The sequence below is a fragment of the Equus przewalskii genome, chromosome 10 (assembly GCF_037783145.1).
Source record: "Equus przewalskii isolate Varuska chromosome 10, EquPr2, whole genome shotgun sequence".
NCBI classification, from domain to species: domain Eukaryota; kingdom Metazoa; phylum Chordata; class Mammalia; order Perissodactyla; family Equidae; genus Equus; species Equus przewalskii.
In genome coordinates this window covers 16,849,400-16,871,482 of record NC_091840.1, presented here as the reverse complement: position 1 = coordinate 16,871,482, position 22,083 = coordinate 16,849,400, and the positions used below count along the sequence as shown (strand labels likewise).

At 35.7% G+C, this 22,083-nt stretch overlaps 1 protein-coding gene and 2 pseudogenes across 1 annotated transcript in view; 2 read left to right on the top strand and 1 right to left on the bottom strand.

Annotated features, from left to right (window-relative positions):
• Nucleotides 1-22,083, top strand: part of EFCAB3 (EF-hand calcium binding domain 3) — a 494,329-nt gene that overhangs the window by 312,742 nt on the left and 159,504 nt on the right. The window contains exons 94-98 of the mRNA XM_070561747.1: nt 10,544-10,597; nt 11,279-11,383; nt 19,297-19,350; nt 20,655-20,759; nt 21,573-21,626. Of these exons, the coding sequence (XP_070417848.1) occupies nt 10,544-10,597; nt 11,279-11,383; nt 19,297-19,350; nt 20,655-20,759; nt 21,573-21,626 (372 nt within the window). The remainder of the gene's footprint in view (nt 1-10,543; nt 10,598-11,278; nt 11,384-19,296; nt 19,351-20,654; nt 20,760-21,572; nt 21,627-22,083) is intronic.
• On the bottom strand, nt 3,467-3,846 carry LOC139074183 (iron-sulfur cluster assembly 1 homolog, mitochondrial pseudogene; annotated as a pseudogene).
• LOC103545027 (NEDD4 family-interacting protein 1 pseudogene) lies at nt 11,993-12,650 on the top strand (annotated as a pseudogene).

The following is a 22,083-nucleotide window of genomic DNA, read 5'->3' as shown; positions in this document are numbered from 1 at the left end:
GAAAAGGAGAACATCCTATGATTAGGAATGCTTAAAATCGATTAATGGTTATTTCCAGTATGTATGCCTCAGCTGTTCTGATATAGACAGAAAGATTAAAAGGGGATAGAAAGAAGCACATTAAGAATTTTAAAAGAGATATAACTATGAATAGTGAGCATAATAATAATATTACAATAAGATATTATGTATAACTTAAGGTTAAGAGGTTAAATGTTTTAATAAAATGAACATTTTTCCAGGGTAAAAAAATAAATTACCTCTATTGATCAAAGAAGAAGTGAAAAATATAGATAGACCAGTAATGATAGTTGAAAAAAACTATAAAATAATTATACCTAGCAACTCTCCACCACCATCATCACTCCAACAAAAGGTGACAGGCCCAGAGAGTTTTAAGAGTAAGTTCTTTCAAATCTTCAAGAAACTGTTTATTTTAATACCATCTAAACTGGTCCAGAAGACTTTAGTTTAAGATTATGAAGAAAACAAAATCTGCCTAGTTTTTCTTTCCTCCAATACCTAAGAAAGTGAACAACAAAAACAAAGTAAAAAACCAGCAAAGGAGAGCCAGCCCTGGTGGCCTAGCGGTTAAAGTTCAGCACACTCCGCTTCAGAAGCCCCGGGCCAGTTCCCAAGTGCAGAACTACACCAGTCGTCTGTCAGTAGCCATGCTGTGGCAGCAGCTCAAATAGAAAAACCAGAAGAACTTACAACTGTGCACAACTATATACTGGGACTTTGAGGGGAGAAAAGGAAGAAAAAGGAAGATTGGCACAGATGTTAGCTTAGGGTGAATCTTCCCCTGCAAAAAAAAAAAAAAAATCAGCAAAGGAAATTTAATACCAATCAAATAATAAAAGGAGACCAACCTAAAGATATAAATGTTTAAAGAGGACAACCAAAGAAATAAAAGATTCTATACAAAAGAGTGGAGGAATGTCTACAAAGTTGAAAAAGAAAATGTGACAAAGAACATACACAGCTAAGATGTCATTTAAACATAAAGGCAAAATTCAGACTTTCATAAACTTAGAAAGAAACTAACTGAATTCAGCACCTCTTAAAAAAAACTATGATGAAATACAGTTACTTAAGTGATGACTAAAATTGAGCAAAAAGAAACAATGTAAAAAGGCTGGTGATGACCTGTGCTGTGCATCTATTTAAATGTAGAAGAAATACTAGACAGTTGTGAAGATTATGGAAAAAAAAACATGTTTATATGTGGCGCTGTAACAGTGATAACATAAATAATAAAAATATGAAAGTGAGGGAAAAGGAATGGGAGGAAGTGTGAAAGTACTTTTCCTGGCAGGGAATCAGTTGATAGTTTTTTAAATTGAAAGATAAATTTAAAAATATGACTTAACCTCTTAATGTTTTTCATAATCTCTTAAAATTAAAAGGATCTCTTCAGAATATCTCTTTTAGTGAAGTATATTTATTGGAAATTCAAGATTTTTATTTTTAAAACCATATATGTATAACTTTTTTTAGAAAAAATAATTATATCTATCTATCTTATCTGTGCACCTTCATAGATGAGTGTCTGTGGAATAATTGGTGATTATTTCTGTGGGAGACAGGATTTGGAGTAATGTTTTTCCTTCTCCTAATACATAGAGAAATACATAATACGTAGAGAAAAGTGTGTAAAACATAAATTTACAGTGTAGCTAATTATTATAAAGCAAAGAGCTGCATACCCACCACCAGCATTCCAGAATCCACTGTTATCTTTCCCAACACTGCCCACTAGATTTAATCACCACCATGATCCGTATGGTAATCATTCCCTGTATTTTCTTCATACTTTAACAAAAAAAATATGCATCTCAAATTTGATAGTTTGCCCATTTTTTTACTTTCTATGAGTGGGATCACACAGCACACAACTTTTTGTGATTGGCTTCTTTTTAGTGGGTATAGGGTAACTTATAGTGGGTTAAGTTTATGCTTTCCTGATTGTTAATGAAGTTGAGACCTCATATACCTGTTAGTTATTTGGATAGCCTCTTTTGTGGAGTGCCTTTTCAATTATCTTGCCTGTCTTTCTACTATGTTGTCTTTTTCTTATTGATTTGTGGAAGTTCTTTACATAGTCTTGATAAAAGCCCTCTGAGGATTATTTGTATTGCAATTATCTTCTCTCTTTGGCTTGCATTTTCATTCTTTTAATGGTGTCTTCTGACGAACAGAAGTTCTTAATTTTAATGTAGTCAAATACATCAATCTTTTCCTTTATGGTTAGTGTCTTTTGTACTTTTAAAGAAATCTTTCCCTATCCAGAGGTCATTAAATTATTCTCCAATATTACCTTCTAAACGGTTGATTGTTTTGCCTCTCAAATTTAGTTTACAATCCACTTGGAAATGATTTTTGTATATGGGATGATGTAGGAGTCAAATTTCTTTTTTTTTTTTTTCATATGGATATCTAATTTTCCCAACACCATTTTTGAAAACACCGTCAAAACTGTCCTTTCCCCACTCTTCTATAGTGCCAACTCTCTACAGTCAAGTAGCATGGATCTCAGAGCACAGAGCACACATACCACCTACAACAAAGGGAGGGTGTGGGGTAGAGTCTCTGCTCTGTCTCTACCTAGCTTACTGTGTGAGGATGGACAAAAGCCCTTCAGCTTCCCTGGGGTCTTGCTTCCTCAAGCAGAGAATCAAGGAGGTAGAGAATTGAGCTAGATGGTTTTTAAGAGACTTGTCAACTAAAAGAATCTAAGTCAGCTTGAGATCTCATCTTTGAGCAGACATTTAGGGTGGGAAAACAAATGGATTAAAAAACAGGTGAATGAAGTATTTCTTATCTTTTAATACCAACCCTCAGAGCTATTTTGCACTACAGTTCTAGGAAATCTTTGCCTGATACTTTCATTTAACGGCTGGTACTGTTAAAGAGTAAGCAAATGAGGCGTTGGACATTATACGTTATAAGAATGTAAAAAGGTCAGGCCAAATTTATATTTTAAAAAAAAACAATGCACAACCAGCAGTCAGGACTTCTTGCCTTTGAGTTTAAAAGCCATCAATCTGGTCAGAAAATCACCGAAGGAGATGCACTTTCAAGCAATTCAACAGAGATCTTATGACTGCACACCTGTTAAGAACACATTTCCTGAAATCCTCCCAGAAATACAGCTTTAATGAAAATAGTTTTAACAAAAAGGATACAAGAGATTTAAGTGCAGGGTAGGATTTTTTTCCTTACAGAACAGAAAAATGACCCAAAGAGAGCAATGGCTTCTCATTTTCTGTTCCCTAAAAAGAATACAATATTACTTCTGGTATCTAACATACTGGCTTCGTTGTCCAAATGCATCACTTCATTTTCCTCATAAGGCAGCCATACATTATAAATCTTAAGCACATAACAGTCACGTGATTTTTTCAGTAATCCTGAGAGCGTCCACAAGCTTCCTGGAGCTTACAGCCAGACTAGTCTTCAGGTTTCAAATATTAAAGCTTTCTCCACAGCCACAGTTCCTTTTATGTTTGGGTTATTGAGCACAAACTCCAAGGATAATTTGTCTTCAACATAGTCCATTTCTCTTCCTAAAAGTATTAGTTGTGCTTTCTTTTCGATGAACGCCCTAACACCATCTTGAACAACTTCTTCATCAGAATCTCCTTTTGTCTTCGTATTTTCTAGAATATACGAAAGGCCATTACAACCCCTGGTCTGGACACAAACTTTCACACCTATGGGTTCAGGCTTATCTTTAAAAAGTTGTTTACTGCTGAGAGTGTCAGGGTGAGGGCGGCCCAGGTGGCCTTGCAGCTTCCTCTTGGTCACAGCCTACACAGTGGCCCAGACTAAGACAGCCAACATCTTCACCTTCCTGGCGCCCTGGTGCTTCAGGCCAGCTATTTTATAATTTTCTATGTAAAGTGTTACACTTATTTCAATGGATTTATTCCTGGGTATTTTTTATACTATTATTCCTAGTTATTTTTTCATACTGTTGTAAATGGTACATTTTTAAGATTTCTTTTTTCTGTTTGTTGCTGATACATAAAACATATTATTGATTTTTATATAGTAAACTTGTCCCCAGCAACCTTTCCATACTCTTTTATAAATTATAATGATTTATCTGAATATTTTTATGGATTTTCTACATATACACATAATCATATCTCCAAATGATGACCATTTTGTTTCTTTCTTTTCAGTAATTATACGTTGTATTTCTTTGTCTTTCTTACCTTACTGCACCAGTTAGGATTTCCAGTATAATATTGAATAAATGTAATGATGGGGGCAACCTTGTTTCTAACCTCAAAGGGAAATATTTCCATATCTCACCATTACATATTACTTTGCTGAAGGTTTTTTGTGTGTATATAACCTTTATCAGATTAAAGGAATTTCTTTCTATTCCTATTTTGCTGGGAGTTTTTGTTATGGATGTTGACATTTATCCAGTTCTTTTTCTGCACCTGATCACTGCATATAATCATTGAAGTGATCATATAATTTTTCTCCTTTAATCTAATAATCTAGGGCACTACACTAAGTGATTTTCACATATTAAGACAACTTTGCATTCCTAGAATATATTGATCATGCATATTATCACTTTTATATATTGTTGGATTCAGATTGCTAATATTTTGTTGAGGGCTTTTGCATCCATGTTTATAAGAGATTCGCCTGTGATTTTCCTTTTTTGTGCTGTCTTCATCAGGTTTTGCTAGTAAGGTTAGGATAGCATCATAATATAAGTTGAAGGATATTTCCTGGCGCCAGCCCCATGGCCAAGTGGTTAAGTTTGCACACTCCGCTTCCGCGGCCCAGGGTTTCGCCGGTTCGGATCCTGGGTGCAGACATGGCACCGCTCATTAGGCCACGCTGAGGTGGCGTCCCACATGCCACAACTAGAAGGACCCACAACTAAAAATACACAACTATGTACCAGGGTGCTTTGGGGAGAAAAAGGAAAAATAAAATCTTTAAAAAAAAAAAGGTATTTCCTGTATCAATGCTCTGAAAGAGTTTGTATAAGGTAGCGTTATTTCTGTCTTAGATGTGTGGTGGAATTAACCAATGAAGACATCTGGGCCTGAATTATTATTTTGTTGCTGCTGTTTGTGTTGTTTTGTTGTTGGAATTTTTTTTTTTTTTTAAGATTTTATTTTTTCCTTTTTCTCCCCAAAGGCCCCCGGTACATAGTTGTGTATTCTTCGTTGTGGGTTCTTCTAGTTGTGGCATGTGGGACGCTGCCTCAGCGTGGTTTGATGAGCAGTGCCATGTCCGCGCCCGGATTCGAACTAACGAAACACTGGGCCGCCTGCAGCGGAGCGCGCGAACTTAACCACTCGGCCACGGGGCCAGCCCCATGTTGTTGGAATTTTTTTAACTTAATAATTATAGACTGTTTCTTCTTGTGTCAGTTTAAAAGTAAGTAAGCTGTGTTTTTCTAGGAATTTGTTGATTTTATATGAATTTTCAGGTTTATTTAAATAAAACTATTTTTCACATCTTTTTTTTTTTTTTAGTGCTTGCAAGATTTATATGGAATACCTTTTTCATTTCTAATGTCAATTATTTATGCCTTTCCTCTTTTTATTTAGTAAGTCTTGCCAAGGGTCTAACAAGGTTTAATAGTCACTCCAAACAAAAACAGCTTTTTGCTTCGTTGAACCTCTGCATTTTACGTTTATTTTCTATTTCATTAATTTCTGCTTTTATCTTTATAATTTTCTTTGAGCTTATTTTGCTCTTCTTTTTCTAATTTAGGTGCATGCTTTGCTTATTAATTTTCTTTTCTAACAAATTTTTTGTGTCCATACATTTCTCTCTAAGTGGTGCTTTAGCTTTATGCCATGAATTTTGATATAGGTATATTTTTTAGTCCTTAAGTTTAAAATATTTTCTAATTCTGTTGTGATTTATTCTCAACTCTTGGGTTATGTAGACAAGTATTTTTTTTTTTTTTTTGGAAAAACATATGGGAGTGCTCCCATATGGTTTGTTCCTAGCTTAATTGCGTTGTATTTGAAGAACTACTCTGTGATCTTAACCCTTTAATATTTTATTTTATTTTATTTTTCAATAGTTTTATTGACATGTAATTCACATACCATACAATTCGTCCATCTAAAGTATACAATTCAGTGGTTTTTAGTATATTCACAGATTTATGCAGCCATCACCATAAACAATTTTAGAACTTTATCATCACCCCGAAAAGAAATCCCCTACCTATTAACAGTCACTACCTATCTTCCTCTTCCCCTTGGCCTCTGGCAACCACTAATCTACTTTCCATCTCTATATATTTACCTACTCTGGAAATTTTGTATAAATGGGATCATATAATATGTACTCCTTAGTGACTGGTTTCTTTCACTTAGCATAGTGTGTTCAAGGCTCATTCATGTTGCATCATATACCAGTACTTTAATTCATTTTTATTCTGTGGATATACCGCATTTTGTTTCTCCATTCATTGGTTAATGGATATTTAGATTGTTTCCGCATTTTGGCTGTTATGAACAATGCTGCTGTGAATAGTTGTGTGCAAGTTTTTGTGTGGATGAATGTATTCATTGCTCTTGGGTATGTCCCTGGGAGTGGAGTTGATGGGTCATATGGTAACTCTATATTTAACATTTTGTGGAACTGACACTGTTTTACAAAGGAGCCGCACCATTTTACATTCTTGTCAGCAACATATGAGGGTTCCAATTTCTCCACATTTTTGCCAATACTTGTTATTATCTGTCTGTTTTTCTTACAGCCATCCTAGTGGTGTGAAGTGGTGTCTCATTGTAGTTTTAATTTGGATTTCCCTAATGGCTAGTGATATTGCACATCTTTTCATGTGCTTATTGGCCATTTGTATATTTTCTTTAGAGGAAAGTCTATTCTGATTTTTTGCCCACTTTTCAATTGGGTTGTCTTTTCATTATTGAGTTGTAAGAGTTCTTTATATATTCTAAAGAATATGTATATATATGATAAAGATTATGTATATATAAATATATATATATCATATATATATCCACACAAGTCCCTTATCAGGTATATGATTTTCAAATATTTTCTCCCATTCTGTGATTTTTCTATCTTTTTTTAAATTGGCACCTGAGCTAACATCTGTTACCAATCTTCTTTTTTTTCTTCTTCTTCTTTTCTCCAAAGCCCCCCAGTACATGGTTGTATATTCTAGTTGTAGATCCTTCTGGTTGATGCTATGTGGGACACCACCTCAGTGTGGCTTGATGTGCGGTACCATGTCTGCACCCAGGATCCGAACCGGCAAAGCCCTGGGTCGCTGAAGCAGAGTGCATGAACTTAACCACTCAGCCACGGGTCCGGCCCCTTTCTCATTTTTTTTTGATGGTGTCCTTTAACGTACAAAAGGTTTTAGGTTTTTTTTCTGAGGAAGATTTGCCTTGAGCTTAACATCTGGGCCAGTCTTCCTCTATTTTGTGAGTGGGTCACTGCAACAGCATGGCCACCAATGAATGGTGTAGGTCCACACCCAGGAACCAAACCTGGGCTGCCAAAGTGGAGTGCACCAAACTTAACCACTAGGCCATGGGGCTAGCCCCAAAAAGTTTTTAAATTTTATGAAATCCACTTAATCTATTTTTTATTTTGTCACCTGTGCTTTTGGTATCATATTTAACAATGCTTTTCCTAACCCAAGGTCAAAATGATTTATTCTTATATTTTATTCTATGGTTTTTATAGTTTTAGCTCTTAATTTTAGGTCTGTGACTCATTTTGAATTTATTTCTGTATATGGTATGAGGAATGGGCCTAAGTTCATTTTTTTGCATGTGGATATCCAGTTGTCTCAGCACCATTTGTTGAAAAGATTCTTCTTCCCCCATTAAATTGTCATGGTTCCCTTGTCAAAAATCAATTGACAGTAAATGTAAAGATTTATTTCTGGACTCTTAGTTCCTTTCCATTGATCTATATGTCTAGCCTTATGCTAGTACCCCACTGTGTTGATTACTGTAACTTTTTAATAAGTTTTGAAATTGGGAAGCATAAGTCCTCCAATTTTGTTCTTTTTCAAGATTGTTTTGGCTGTTCACGATACCTTGCATTTCCATCTGAATTTTAGAATCAGTTCCTCAAATTTGACAAAAAGGCCAGCTGGGATTTTGATAGGCATTGTCTTGAATTTCCAGATCAATTTGCAGTGGAGAAAGGGAGTCAGGAGGTGGTAGGGGAGAGCATTACCATCTTAACAATATTAAGCATTCTTATCCATGATCATGAGATATCTTTCTATTTATTTAGGTCTTATTTGATTTCTTTCAACAATGTTTTGTAGTGTTTGAGGTATGAGTTTTGTACTTCTTTTGTCAAATTTATTCCTACGTGATTTATTCTTTTTGATGCCATTGTAAATGGAACTGTTTTCTTAATATTATTTTTGGATTGCTTATTGCCATTACTTTTAAATTTGTTGAGATTTGGCTTTATAATCCAGTTTATAGTCATTTTTTGTAAATATTTCCTATGTGGAAAAAATGTTCATTCTGAAATTATTGGGTACAGTGTTGCCTCTATGTCCATTAAATCAAGTTTGTTAAGTTTCTTGTTCAAATTTCCTATAGTTTTAATGATTTTTCTCTGCTTATTCTATTAACTTCTGACAGAGATGTATTAAGATCTCCCACTATAGTTTTGAATTTTTCTATTTCTCATTGTAATTTTGTAATTTTCTTTATGTATTTGGAGGCCATGTTATTAGGCATGTACAAGTTTAGAATTGTGACTTCTTTGTAGTGAATTAAACTTCTTTTCATTATCTTCAGAAATGTTTTTTTCTTAAAGCCTATTTTGTTTGATGTTAATGTAGCTACGCTACTTTAGTTTTGCTTTGTGTTTGCATTGTCTATATCCATCCTTTTACTTTCTTTTTTGTGTGTGTGAGGAAGACTGGCTCTGAGCTAACATCTGCTATCTTCCACTTTTTGCTTGAGGAAGATTGTTGCTGAGTTAATATCTATGGCAATATTCCTCTATTTTGTATGTGGGATGCTGCAACAGCATGGCTTGATGAGTGTTGCATAGGTCCATGCCCAGGATCCAAACATGCGAGCCCCAGGCCGCCTAAGTGGAGCGTGCGAACTTAACCACTATGCCACGAGGCTTGGCCCCATCCTTTTGCTTCCAACCTCTCTGAATCCTTATATTTCAGATATTTTAAATTCTTAAGTTTTAGAGACTTAGATCACTTCCTTGGTAAATTTTACCTAACATTTAACTAAGAAATAATGCTCATCTTACTCAACTGTTCAAATAACATAAAAACAAGAAAAACTCCCCAGTTTGATTTATGAAACTATCATGATCTTAATACTAAAACTTGATGAAGACAAGACAAACAAGGAAGATCACAGGCTAATCTCTCTCATAAGCAAATATGCAAAACTCCTAAACAAAATATTAACAATCTGAATCTATCATTTACATTTTTGCATTATTAGTAGTAATTATGAAATTACTGACATATTTGTGTTTAAATTGACTTTTACTCAATGCCTGTACTTCTACTACCTGTTTAATATTCTATTTCCTTCTGTTCTTGCCTTTCTTTTAGACTGATTGATTTTTGTTATTTTTCTTGTTAGTTTGGAAGTTTTAAAGGCTACCCTAGAAATTATAGTGTACATCCTTAATTTATCATAACCCAATTTTTTTCTCCCCAAATCCCCCCAGTATATAGTTGTATATTTTAGTTATGGGTCCTTCTAGTTGTGGCAATCATAATCTAATTTTGTGTTGGACTTTTGTCCTTCTTCAAGATAGTGCAACGTTTTTAGACTATTTTAATTTCTTTTTTTTTTAATTTTATTTTTCCTTTTTTCTCCCAAAGCCCCCTGGTACATAGTTGTGTATTTTTAGTTGTAGATCCTTCTAGTTGTGGCATGTGGGACGCTGCCTCAGTGTGGTTTGATGAGCAGTGCCATGTCCGTGCCCAGGATTCGAACTGACGAAACACTGGGCCGCCAAAGCGGAGTGCGCAAACTTAACCACTCGGCCACAGGGCCAGACCATAGACTATTTTAATTTCATTTACCCCCTTCCCTACTTATTGTTTTTGTTTTCTACAGTTTGTACCTCTAGGATTGCTCTATATTATCATTTAATTTCTTATTTTCCTATCCTGCAGTCCTAGATTGAAAGGGGCCACTGAGTGCTAAGGAGGATCAAATTTCTTTTCAACTTATACCTAAACATTTTGTAAAATTTCATAACATCAGGAACCAAGAGAAATTTATAAATAGTTAAGAGAAAAAACAGACTACACACAAAAGAATAAAAGAATCTGAATACAGGAGGAAATAGTGGGATGCATGAAACAAAGTAGAGGAAAGAACTTAAAAGAAGTTATTCATATGTCTAAGTACATATTTATTATACAAAAATGTAATATAATAGTCTAGAACTAAAATTCAAGATGATAACATTCTAGTTGGAGACAAGTATCTTAGGTGGAGAAAACAGAAGGAACAGTCTCATTGTTGATCTGTGACTGCTCTGTGTCTTACAGTTGACGGGAAGGTTGGTCTGAAAAATGTGACACTGAGAATGAAAGATTTTACAGGTAAGTTTCTATAACACTCAAACCCAAATGCTCTATAATAAATTATTTTTTAGATGCTGTTGTCCCAGTAGTCTATTGTTCATATTAATTTTGCCATTTTACCCAGTTATTATAAAATATTTCTGCTTGATAACATTTGATCTTGGATTATCTGTTTTAAGAATAAACCAAAGGACTTGATTTTGCTAACAAGTCCTATGTACTGTAGAGATTTTTTCAGATGTATATATGTCTTTGCCTACATGTCAATAGCTGAATTTTAGGTAAGCACATTAATAAATAAGGTAAAGTTTTGGAAGGCTCAAGATAATGTGGTTTTTGTGAACAATCATTTACTAAGTATAATATATCCAGCCATAATTGTTTCCTTTGGTAATTCATTATCCAATTGGTATCTAGATTTCATTTTGCTCATTATCCCCAACATTAAGAGAGCCTTCATTATATGAATATTATAGGAACAATTTTGCTTAGACTTCTGTTGACACACTCCATTTCCATGTCCCATTTTGTCTTTGCTGTTTAACCCCAAATTGAGAATGATGCCATATAAGCCATTGTAAGTAGATTTTTAAAAAAATACATACCATATAGCTAATAGCATGTTCTTATGAACCTCTTTAAAATATTGAGTTATTCATTTCTAAAGTTTTTACCTATAAAAACTCTGTCTTTTCAAAGGAGAAAAGATTGATGCTAGTGATCTGAAAAATGTTCTTAGAGACATGGGGATAGAAGTCAATGATAAGGAATGTCTGGAACTGCTGAAATTACTACCAATTGATGGTGAGCTGCATTTATGTTACTGTGAGCTCCAGAGAGTTGAGCTTTATGGTTCTACTTAAGGTATTTGTATTTTAAAGGGCCACATATTCAGGTCTTACCTGCACCCATCCTCCAGCTCTTGCTCTCCTATGAATAGTCTCTCTATTACTCTGTGCCAACTCAAGTATAGAATTCAACTGCCAAAAGAATTCTCTTCCACAGAATCACTGTTGAGGGGGCAAGATGTTACTGAGGATTTTGAGAGGGAGAGGAAGGAGAGGGATTTACATCTTGCCTTTCTCAGTAAACCTTGCTAAAGTCTTCGTAAGAAATTCCTGTTCTCTCCCAGAGTCACTTTTCAATATACTGCCACTGGGGATTCCCTTTTTTGACCTTTATCCTTTGCAGTTGAACCCTGAAAACTCTTCCCTCTGTTCTTCTCAATTTCTGGAAGGATGATAGATTTCTCTCTTCTCTCTATTGTGAATGTTGTTTCTCTCTTCCTTCAAACACAAGGGCTCAACACCTTCCCAAAGTGAGCTTTAAAAGCATCTTCTTAACAAAGGTCTATCTATCCCTACAAGTAATTCTTATTCCAACTCCTGGGAAATTAAAATTTTTGATATTATTATGCCAGTTTGGAAGTCAACCTTCAAGCATGAGCTTTGCAGCAGCTGGTACCAGCAGTTGCATTAGGAGGAAGAGCCCAGGGAAACTGAACAGGCCACAGATGCTGCTCCTCCACCTTATAGCAGCATCTCTGCAGAGTACAGCATATTTTGACTACAAAGATGAGTCTGAATTTCCAAAGCCTCCATCTTATAATGTGGCTACAACACTGTCCAGTTTTGATGAAGCCGAGAGAACCACGGCTGAAGCTGCCATACCTTTGGTTCCTGGAAGAGATGAGGATTTTGTGGGTCAGGCTGATTTTGATGATGCTGACCAAATGAACATAGGAAATGATGAGATTTTTCTTGTTAACTTTTTTTCATGGCATTCCTCTTTAACTGGATCAGGTTTTTCGTGTCTTTTTGCCTAACCACCTCAGCTGCAGGAAGGTATGGAGCCATTTCAGAATTTGGTCTCTTTCTAAGTGAATCCTGATTGTCAGTTTTCCCACCTATTTCCCTGGATATTTTGATGGTCACTACTGGCTCTGATTCTCCATTTTTAGATTTTCTCCTGTTTCTCGGAGGACTTGTCAATTTTGCAAAAGTTTGGAACATGCCAGAAACTTTCTCAAATCTCTGCAGGACCAGAATCCTCTTTATTTATTAAAGATGTTTTCTGGAGAGAGAAGGGGCGGAGCAAAATGGGGGGGTGAGCTGACCCGGGATTCTCTCCCCTCCAAAATACAACAAAGGATTGGAAAAACTGAGTTTCAGAGAATAAATCTAATGCCAACACGTTAGAGACCTACAATACCAAGAAGGCGGAGATCATAAACCTTACTTACGGCCTTGGAGGCACTGGAACAGTAGGAGAGAACATCGCTCCCTCCCCTGGTGTCTGTGATGGCTGCTGCGCGGGTCAGGAAGGAGCGGGGGAGGGACCGCATGACCAGGGGATCATCCAGGACTCCTGCCGCTGGTTCAGTGGAAACCCGCTGATGGGGGAAAGCTTCCATCCGTGGGGACCCCATAAACCCAGGGCCTCGGGAGACCAGAGAACAGAACTGATCTGAATCCAGATCAGCACGCGAGAATAGCAGCCCCTCCCTCCCAGGAAAGCCACTGGGCGCAGCCATCTTGCCCGAAGGTGGAGAGCTCATAACATGAGGCTCTCAACCTCCTTCTAGTGGCGACAGGCTGTAACTGCAACCGAATTCTACCACCATGTGAAAAAACCGCTCCTCTACCATCCAGCAATTTATAAAAGCTCCAGACCAGAAGGAAAACAATAAAAACATAGAATTAAGTCCTGAGGACTGGGAATTAGGTAAACTAAGTGATAATTAGTTCAGAGCAGCTATAATCAAAAAACTCAATGAGGTAGAGAGAAAGATAGAGAAACAAGCCGAGTTCTGGAGTTACTTCACAAAAGAGATTGAAATCATAAAGAAGAATCAAACAGAATTACTAGAGATGAAAAACACAATGGACCAGATAAAACAGAATACGGATTCCCTGAATGCCTGTGTACACACCATAGAAGAGCAAATTAACATAATTGAAGATAGACAGGCTGAATGGCTCCAGACAGAGGAAGAAAGAGAACTAAGAATTTAAAAAAACAAGGAAAATCTCCGAGAGATAGTGGATTCAATGAAGAGTAAGAACATAAGGATCATAGGAATTCCCGAGAACGTGGAAAAGGAAAATGGAGCAGAAAGTGTGCTTAATGAAATTATTGAAGAGAACTTCCCAAATCTAGGGATTGACGGAGAAATGTGTGTAGAGGAAGCTTTCAGATCTCCTAGATTTGTCAAGGTAAAAAGACCTACTGCAAGGCACATAGTAGTAAAATTGGCAAGAAGGAAAGATAAGGAAAGAATACTCAGGGAAGTAAGAAAAAAGAAGAGAATAACCTATAAAGGAGCCCGTATCAGACTGTCAGTGGATTTCTCTACAGAAACCTTACAAGCTAGGAGAGAATGGAGTGACATATTCAAACCTTTAAAAGATAAAAATCTTCAGCCAAGAATACTCTATCCAGCAAGAATTTCCTTCAGATATGAGGGAGAAATTAAATCTTTTCCAGACAAACAAAAGTTAAGGGAATTTGTAACTAAAAGTCCTCCACTACAAGAAATCCTCAAGAAGGCTCTCATACCTGAAAAAAGAAAAGAGGAAGAAAGGGGTCACAATCCACAGACTAGGGAGACCGATGGATAGAACCAGAACAGGATAGCAAATATTCAACTATAGCATTAGGGTAAAGGTAAAGAAACTACCAAAGCAAGGACGATCTTATCACTCTAACTACAAATTCATAACACGAGTTGGACTAAGACATGAAAATAATTATTTAGGAGGGGAAGAGCAAAGGGTGTAAATCAGTATTGGTCAAGTAAGTAAGAGACCACCAGAGAATAGACTATATTATACACGAGATTCTAAATACAAACTTCAAGGTAGACACTAAAATAAAATACAGAACAGAGTCACAAATCATAAATAAGGAAAAATCTAAGAAACCCAGCATAAGAAATTGCAGTATTAAATGGGTAGTCTAAAGCACACAGGAAAAGAAACACAGGAAAACAAGAAAATGAGTGACAGATTGACAGCATTAAGTCCACATGCATCAATAATCACTCTCAATGTAAACGGATTGAACTCTCCAATAAAAAGACACAGAGTGGCAAAATGGATTAAAGAAGAAGATCCAACAATTTGTTGCCTCCAAGAAACACACCTCAGCCCCAAGGACAAACACAGACTCAGGGTGAAGGGGTGGAGGACAATACTTCAAGCAAATAGCAAGGAAAAAAAGGCAGGTGTTGCAATTCTTATATCAGACCAAGGGGATTTCAAAATAAGACAGGTAAAGAGAGACACAGAGGGACAATATATAATGATCAAAGGGACACTTCATCAAGAAGAAATAATGCTTATAAATATCTATGCACCCAACACAGGAGCACCAAGATTCATAAAGCAACTATTAACAGACCTAAAGGAAGATGTTAAAAACAACACAATAATAGTAGGGGACCTCAACACCCCACTCACATCAATGGACAGATCATCCAGACAGAAAATCAACAAGGAAATAGTGGAGCTAAATGAAAAACTAAAACAATTGGACTTAATAGACATATATAGATCACTTCACCCTAAAAGAGCTGAATACACATTCTTCTCAAGTGCACATGGAACATTCTCAAGGATAGACCATATGTTGGGAAACAAGGCAAGCCTCTACAAATTTAAAAAAATTGAAATAATAACAAGCATCTTCTCAGATCATAGTGCTATAAGGCTAGAAATTAATTACAAGAAAAAAGCTGAGAAAGGCACAAAGATGTGGAGACCAAACAACACACTACTGAACAAGCAATGGATCATTGAAGAAATTAAAGAAGAAATAAAAAAATACCTGGAAACAAATGAAAATGATAGCATGCCATACCAACTCATATGGGATACAGCAAAAGCTGTATTAAGAGGAAAATTCATGGCAATACAGGCACATCTTAACAAACAAGAAAAATCCCAAATAAGCAATCTTAAAGTACACCTAACTGAACTAGAGAAAAAAGAACAAATAAAGCCCAAAGTCAGCAGAAGGAGAGAAATAATAAAAATCAGAGCAGAAATAAATACTATTGAAATGAAAAAGGTAGTAGAAAGGATCAATGAAACAAAGAGCTGGTTTTTTGAGAAGATAAATAAAATTGACAAACCACTAGCCAGACTTACAAAGAAAAAAAGGGAGAAAGCTCAAATAAACAAAATCAGAAATGAGCAAGGAGAAATAACAACAGACTCTGCAGAAATACAACGGATTATAAGAGAATACTACAAAAAACTATATGCCAACAGAATGGATAACCTAGAGGAAATTGATAAATTCTTGGACTCCTACAATCTCCCAAAGCTCACTCAAGAAGAGGCAGACAATTTGAACAGACCAATCACAAGGAAAGAGATTGAAACAGCCATCAAAAACATCCCAAAGAATAAAACCCCAGGACCAGATGGCTTTCCTGGGGAATTCTACCAAACTTTCAGAGAGGATTTAATGCCTATCCTTTTCAAGCTATTCCAAAAAATTAGGGAAGATGGAACACTTCCTAACACATTCTATGAGGCCAACATCACGCTGATACCAAAACCTAACAAGGACACCATGAAAAAAGAGAACTACAGGCCGATATCACTGATGAACATAGATGCAAAAATTCTAAACAAAATTTTGGCAACCAGAATTCAGGAATTCATCAAAAGGATCATACATCATGATCAGGTGGGATTCATACCAGGGACACAGGGATGGTTCAACATCCGCAAATCAATCAACGTGATACACCACATCAACAAACTGAGGAATAAAAACCACATGATCATCTCAATAGATGCAGAGAAGGCATTTGACAAGATCCAACAGCCATTTATGATAAAAACTCTGAACAAAATGGGCACAGAAGGAAACTACCTCAACATAATAAAGGCCATATATGACAAACCCATAGCCAACATCATACTCAATGGGCAAAAAAGCCATCCCCCTAAAAACAGGAACGAGACAAGGATGCCTTCTATCACTACTCTTATTTAACATGGTACTGGAGGTCCTGGCCAGAGCAATCAGGGAAGAAAAAGGAATAAAAGGAATACAAATAGGGAGGGAAGCAGTGAAACTCTCGCTGTTTGCAGACGACATGATCTTATATATAGAAAACCCCAAAGAATCCATTGGAAAACTCTTAGAAGTAATCAACAACTACAGCAAAGTTGCAGGGTACAAAATCAATTTGCATCAATCAGTAGCATTTCTATACTCCAATAACGAACTAACAGAAAAAGAACTCAAGAACACAATACCATTCACAATTGAAGCAAAAAGAATAAAATACCTTGGGGTAAATTTAACTAAGGAAGTGAAGGACCTATATAATGAAAATTACAAGGCCTTTCTGAGAGAATTGGATGACGACATAAGGAGATGGAAAGACATTCCATGTACATGGATTGGAAGAATAAACATAGTTAAAATGTCCATTCTACCTAAAGCAATCTACAGATTCAACGCCATCCCAATCAGAATCCCAATGACATTCTTTACAGAATTAGAACAAAGAATCCTAAAATTCATATAGGGCAACAAAAGACCCCGAATTTCTAAAGCAATCCTGAGAAAAAAGAACAAAACGGGAGGCATCATAATCCCTGACTTCAAAACATACTACAAAGCTACAGTAATCAAAACAGCATGGTACTGGTACAAAAACAGGTGCACAGATCAATGGAACAGAATTGAAAGCCCAGAAATAAAACCACACATCTGTGGACAGCTTATCTTTGACAAAGGAGCTGAGGGCATACAATGGAGAAAAGAAAGTCTTTTCAACAAATGGTGCTGGGAAAACTGGAAAGCCACATGTAAAAGAATGAAAATTGACCATTCTTTTTCACCATTCACCAAAATAAACTCAAAATGGATTAAAGACCTAAAGGCGAGACCTGAAACCATAAGGCTTCTGGAAGAAAACATAGGCAGTACACTCTGACATCAGTATTAAAAGGATCTTTTCGGACACCATGCCTTCTCAGAGAAGGGAAACAACAGAAAGAATAAACAAATGGGACTTCATCAGACTAAAGAGCTTCTTCAAGGCAAATGAAAACAGGATTGAAACAAAAAAACAACCCACTAACTGGGAAAAAATATTTGCAAGTCATATATCTGACAAAGGCTTAATATCCATAATATATAAAGAACTCTCACAACTCAACAACAAAAAATCAAACAACCCAATCAAAAAATGGGCTGGAGACATGAACAGACATTTCTCCAAAGAAGATATACTGATGGTCAATAGGCACATGAAAAGATGCTCATCATCGCTGATCATCAGGGAAATGCAAATCAAAACTACACTAAGATATCACCTTACACCTGTTAGAATGACAAAAATATCTAAAACTAATAGCAACAAATCTTGGAGAGGTTGTGGAGAAAAAGGAACCCTCATACACTGCTGGTGGGAAGGCAAACTTGTGCAGCCGCTATGGAAAACAGTATGGAGATTCCTCAAAAAACTAAAAATAGAACTACCATACGATCCAGCCATCCCACTACTGGGTATTTATCCAAAGAGCTTGAAGTCAGCAATCCCAAAAGTCCTATGCACCCCAATATTCATTGCAGCATTATTTACAATAGCCAAGACATGGAAGCAGCCTAAGTGCCCATCAACAGACGATTGGATAAAGAAGATGTGGTACATATATACAATGGAATACTACTCAGCTGCAAAACAGAACAAAATCATTCCATTTGCAATAACATGGATGGACCTTGAGGGAATTATGCTAAGTGAAATAAGCCAGAGAGAGAAGGATAATCTGTGTATGACTCCACTCATATGAGGAATTTAAAATTATGGACTAAGAACAGTTTAGTGGATACCAGGGGAAAGGTGGGGTGGGGGGTGGGCACAAAGGGTGAAGTGGTGCACCTACAACACGAATGACAAACATTAATGTACAACTGAAATTTCACAAGATTGTAACCTATCATTAACTCAATAAAACAAAATATGAAAAAAAAATGTTTTCTGGCAAAGGCCTTCCTATGTTTGTGAATTCTCTCTCAAGAAACAAGAGAACACCTGCAGAAAGTGAATCAAGATGCAGAACACAGCAGAATAATCACCTGTTCTTTTAAAAATGAAGTGCTGTTGAAAAAGAAAGAAAATAAGGACTAAGTAAATTCCAGCTATTACTCATTAGGCCACTGACATGTCAAACTTCAGGACTGAGAAGTAAAGGAAACAGAATGGAAATGTGATAGAAATAAGGAATGAGAGGAGTTAAAAATAGAACAGGAAAAGATGGGTATGTGAGTTTCAGCTCTGTAGCATATAAACCAACAATTGCCTTGAGTGTGAGAGAGTAAGTATATCTATTAATAACAGCTAGCATTTATTGAGCCCTAAAGATGTGCCAACTTCTGTCCTCACCACACACAATGATGATACTTTATCCCCATTTAATGTGGAAGAGACTGAGGCACAGAAAGGGTAAGTAATTTGCCTAAGGCCACAAAGCTAGTCAGTAGCAGAGCAGGAATTTGAACTCAGGCTCTTAACCTCTACACCAGATTACCACTCTATACCATAATGAGAAGTTTTTTCATTACTGAACTTCATCATGATTTGAACATGAAAAGTAGATAGATTTCTAAAATCAGTCACGCAGAGGAAAGTCCTTATATTCTGTTTGTGAGTCATTCTCTATCCTGAACTGTGCCTTTTCTTACAGGTGACAAGAAAGTTTTTCAGAATAGATTGCTAACAGCTTTGAAGTCTTTCAAAGGTGGGTAATAAATATAATAAGAAAGTATATAAGATTTAGATTCTCAACCTTTATATTTTTTCCCTAGTTATTACATCATGATTCCTCTGCCACCTCTTCTATATATTGATATATATATATATATATGTATATTCTTTTTTTTTTTTTGATGCTATGTAGGCTTGATATCAGGGTCAGACTCAAAGGAACCGGTCCTAAATATCTCCACAGTTGTCTTTCTGTGTACTCTTGAATTGGTCTAATTAGAGTTTTAGCCTTCACAGTGCTAAAAATAACTATCAGTGCTCAACTGTAAACTATTAGTTTTGTTTTATTTTTTTAATATAGAAAGTGCCATATGCCAATTAAATAAAATATCTAAATTAAAGAAAAAATAATCCTTCATAATCCTACTATCCAGTCATTACCACCCCTAATATTTTGGAGCCCTATATAGTAAAAATGACAGAAATCTCATATAGTCAAAATTGCTCTGAAATCCCATTGGAAGTCTCCGTAAAAGACACCAACATACTAGTCTTGATAAGTCCAACATAGTCACTTGTTCTTCCAATGATAGAATAGATTGTTATTCCTATAGTTAAGCAATTAGGTGAAATAGCTGGCTTGTCTATGAGCCATAATATACAAAAATATATCCAATACTAGAATCACATTGAGTTAAGATGCTCACAATATGAAAGGCATACAGGAAATCAGTCCATCTGATAAAATAATAAATTGATGTTGTCCATCTGAGGTTCACTCTGCTTATGTGCTTGCTGCCTGTGGATTGTCATGGAGAGTCACGTGTATTACTTACATTATTCATTTCATGTCTATTTTTACTGGGCATATGATTTTAATTCATAAAAGTTAAATGATTGTATGATATAACTTCAGCCTATAAAAAAGCATTTTTTTCCTATAGTAACCGTCTTTTGTAACAGCTATGGCTATGTAATTTTCTGTGGAATGAAAATACATTGGTTTACTTAACAATACTCTGTCATTAGATATTTAAATTCTGAGTATTTCTTTCTTTTTTTTTTACTTATTACAAGTAAGACTATAATGAATACTTCCCTCTCCCCTTTGGCATAAGCTTTTTCTGTATTCCCAAAAGTGGAATTAGTGGGCTAGTTATCAGCATTTTAAAGGATCATGATGGTTACTGCCAAACCGCTTTCCAGTAATGTAATTCCAGTTAACACTCGCACCAGCAGCCAGGCCTATTGAGAGTTGGTTTAACTCATTAGCACAAGAAGTATTTTTCATATTGTGTCTTTATTGGGTCTTTCTCACATTTCTGTCTCTTTCCTAAGGAGGAAAGGTTGATGTCAATAACCTGATCACAGTTCTGGGGAACATGGGGATCAAGCTCAAAAATAAGGAATTTAAAAGTGTGGTACAAAATCAGCCTATTGATGGTAAGCATTGTAAATAACAATTTTTTCCTTTTAGGGGAGAGCTTAGAATCTTGGGATCATGTATAAGAATTTCTAAATCTAAATTGATTTGAGGAGTTTAAGGCATTTTTAAGCATCATAGAGAAGAACTTAGTCTTAAAGTATGAAGAAATCCTGAGTTTTGTCATTTTTATTCCTCTGAAATTATCATCCTGCTCCTGAGTATGAGTAATACTGAGAGGATGTTTACACTGTTATCATGCCAGAAAATGGTAGGGAGAAACAGATTTGCGAGCAAGAGGGGAAATGAATGCATGAATAATAAAGAGAGCAAGAAATGATTGAGAGAAAAATATTCACAATAGAGAGTAGTAGATTAACATTTCCTCAAATGTCTAACCACAATGTGTCACCACCATTTTGAGATAGACACAGAAGTGGAAAATATTAGAGGAAAGCTTATTGGGAATAGATGGAAGGTGCAAAGCCCCTATCTCAGTATCTGTGCAAGATGTAAGCCTCACCAAAAACCAACCAAACAAACCAAAAAACAAAACAAGAAAAACCTGACCTTCAGAAGCAGTATCTTTTACCATACTTATAAAAAAGTATCTGAAGACCAGAGAACTGGAGATAGTACATTTGTCATGGTCAGACTCTGTGCTCAAAGGACGTGAGCCAAACACCATTGTCCTTCTTACCAATTAGGAATCAAGCATTCAAACCATGAAATATAAATTTAAGGTGAACACAAATAATTTAGTAGAATATATGGACTTTAATTTTTCCTAAGTTCTGTGTTATTGTCTGAATTTTTTCTGCTTTGTATTACAGCTGATGGAAATGTTTCTCTGAAAAAACTGATGAATGATGTGAAAAGAGTTAAAGGCAAGTTAAAAATTATCATAAAGATTAAAATCCTAATCATTAATGATATTTTCCCATCACATCTCTTCAGTAAACACGTAAATCATCAGCATGGTACTAATATCCATGACTCCATCAATCAGCAAAATAACTAGAATAGTTCCAATATCACTGCATCAACACGTGGTTACTCCCCTATCCCATCATGCTGCCTCCCCACCTTTTGAGATCATGACTTTTATACTGTTTATTTCTCCTTTAAAAAAATCATAGTTTTATTTCCTATGTTATAATAATGTACTCTTTCATTTGACTCTATAAAAATGCTACTGTAAATAATGTGCAGTGTTCCCTAATCCTAACTCCAACCCTAATAATGTGCAGTGTTCTATAACTTGCTTTTTAAAGGCAATTATGTAATTTAAGATTTTGTAGTTTATTTCTTTTCACTGCTATATAAATATTCTATTTGCAAATT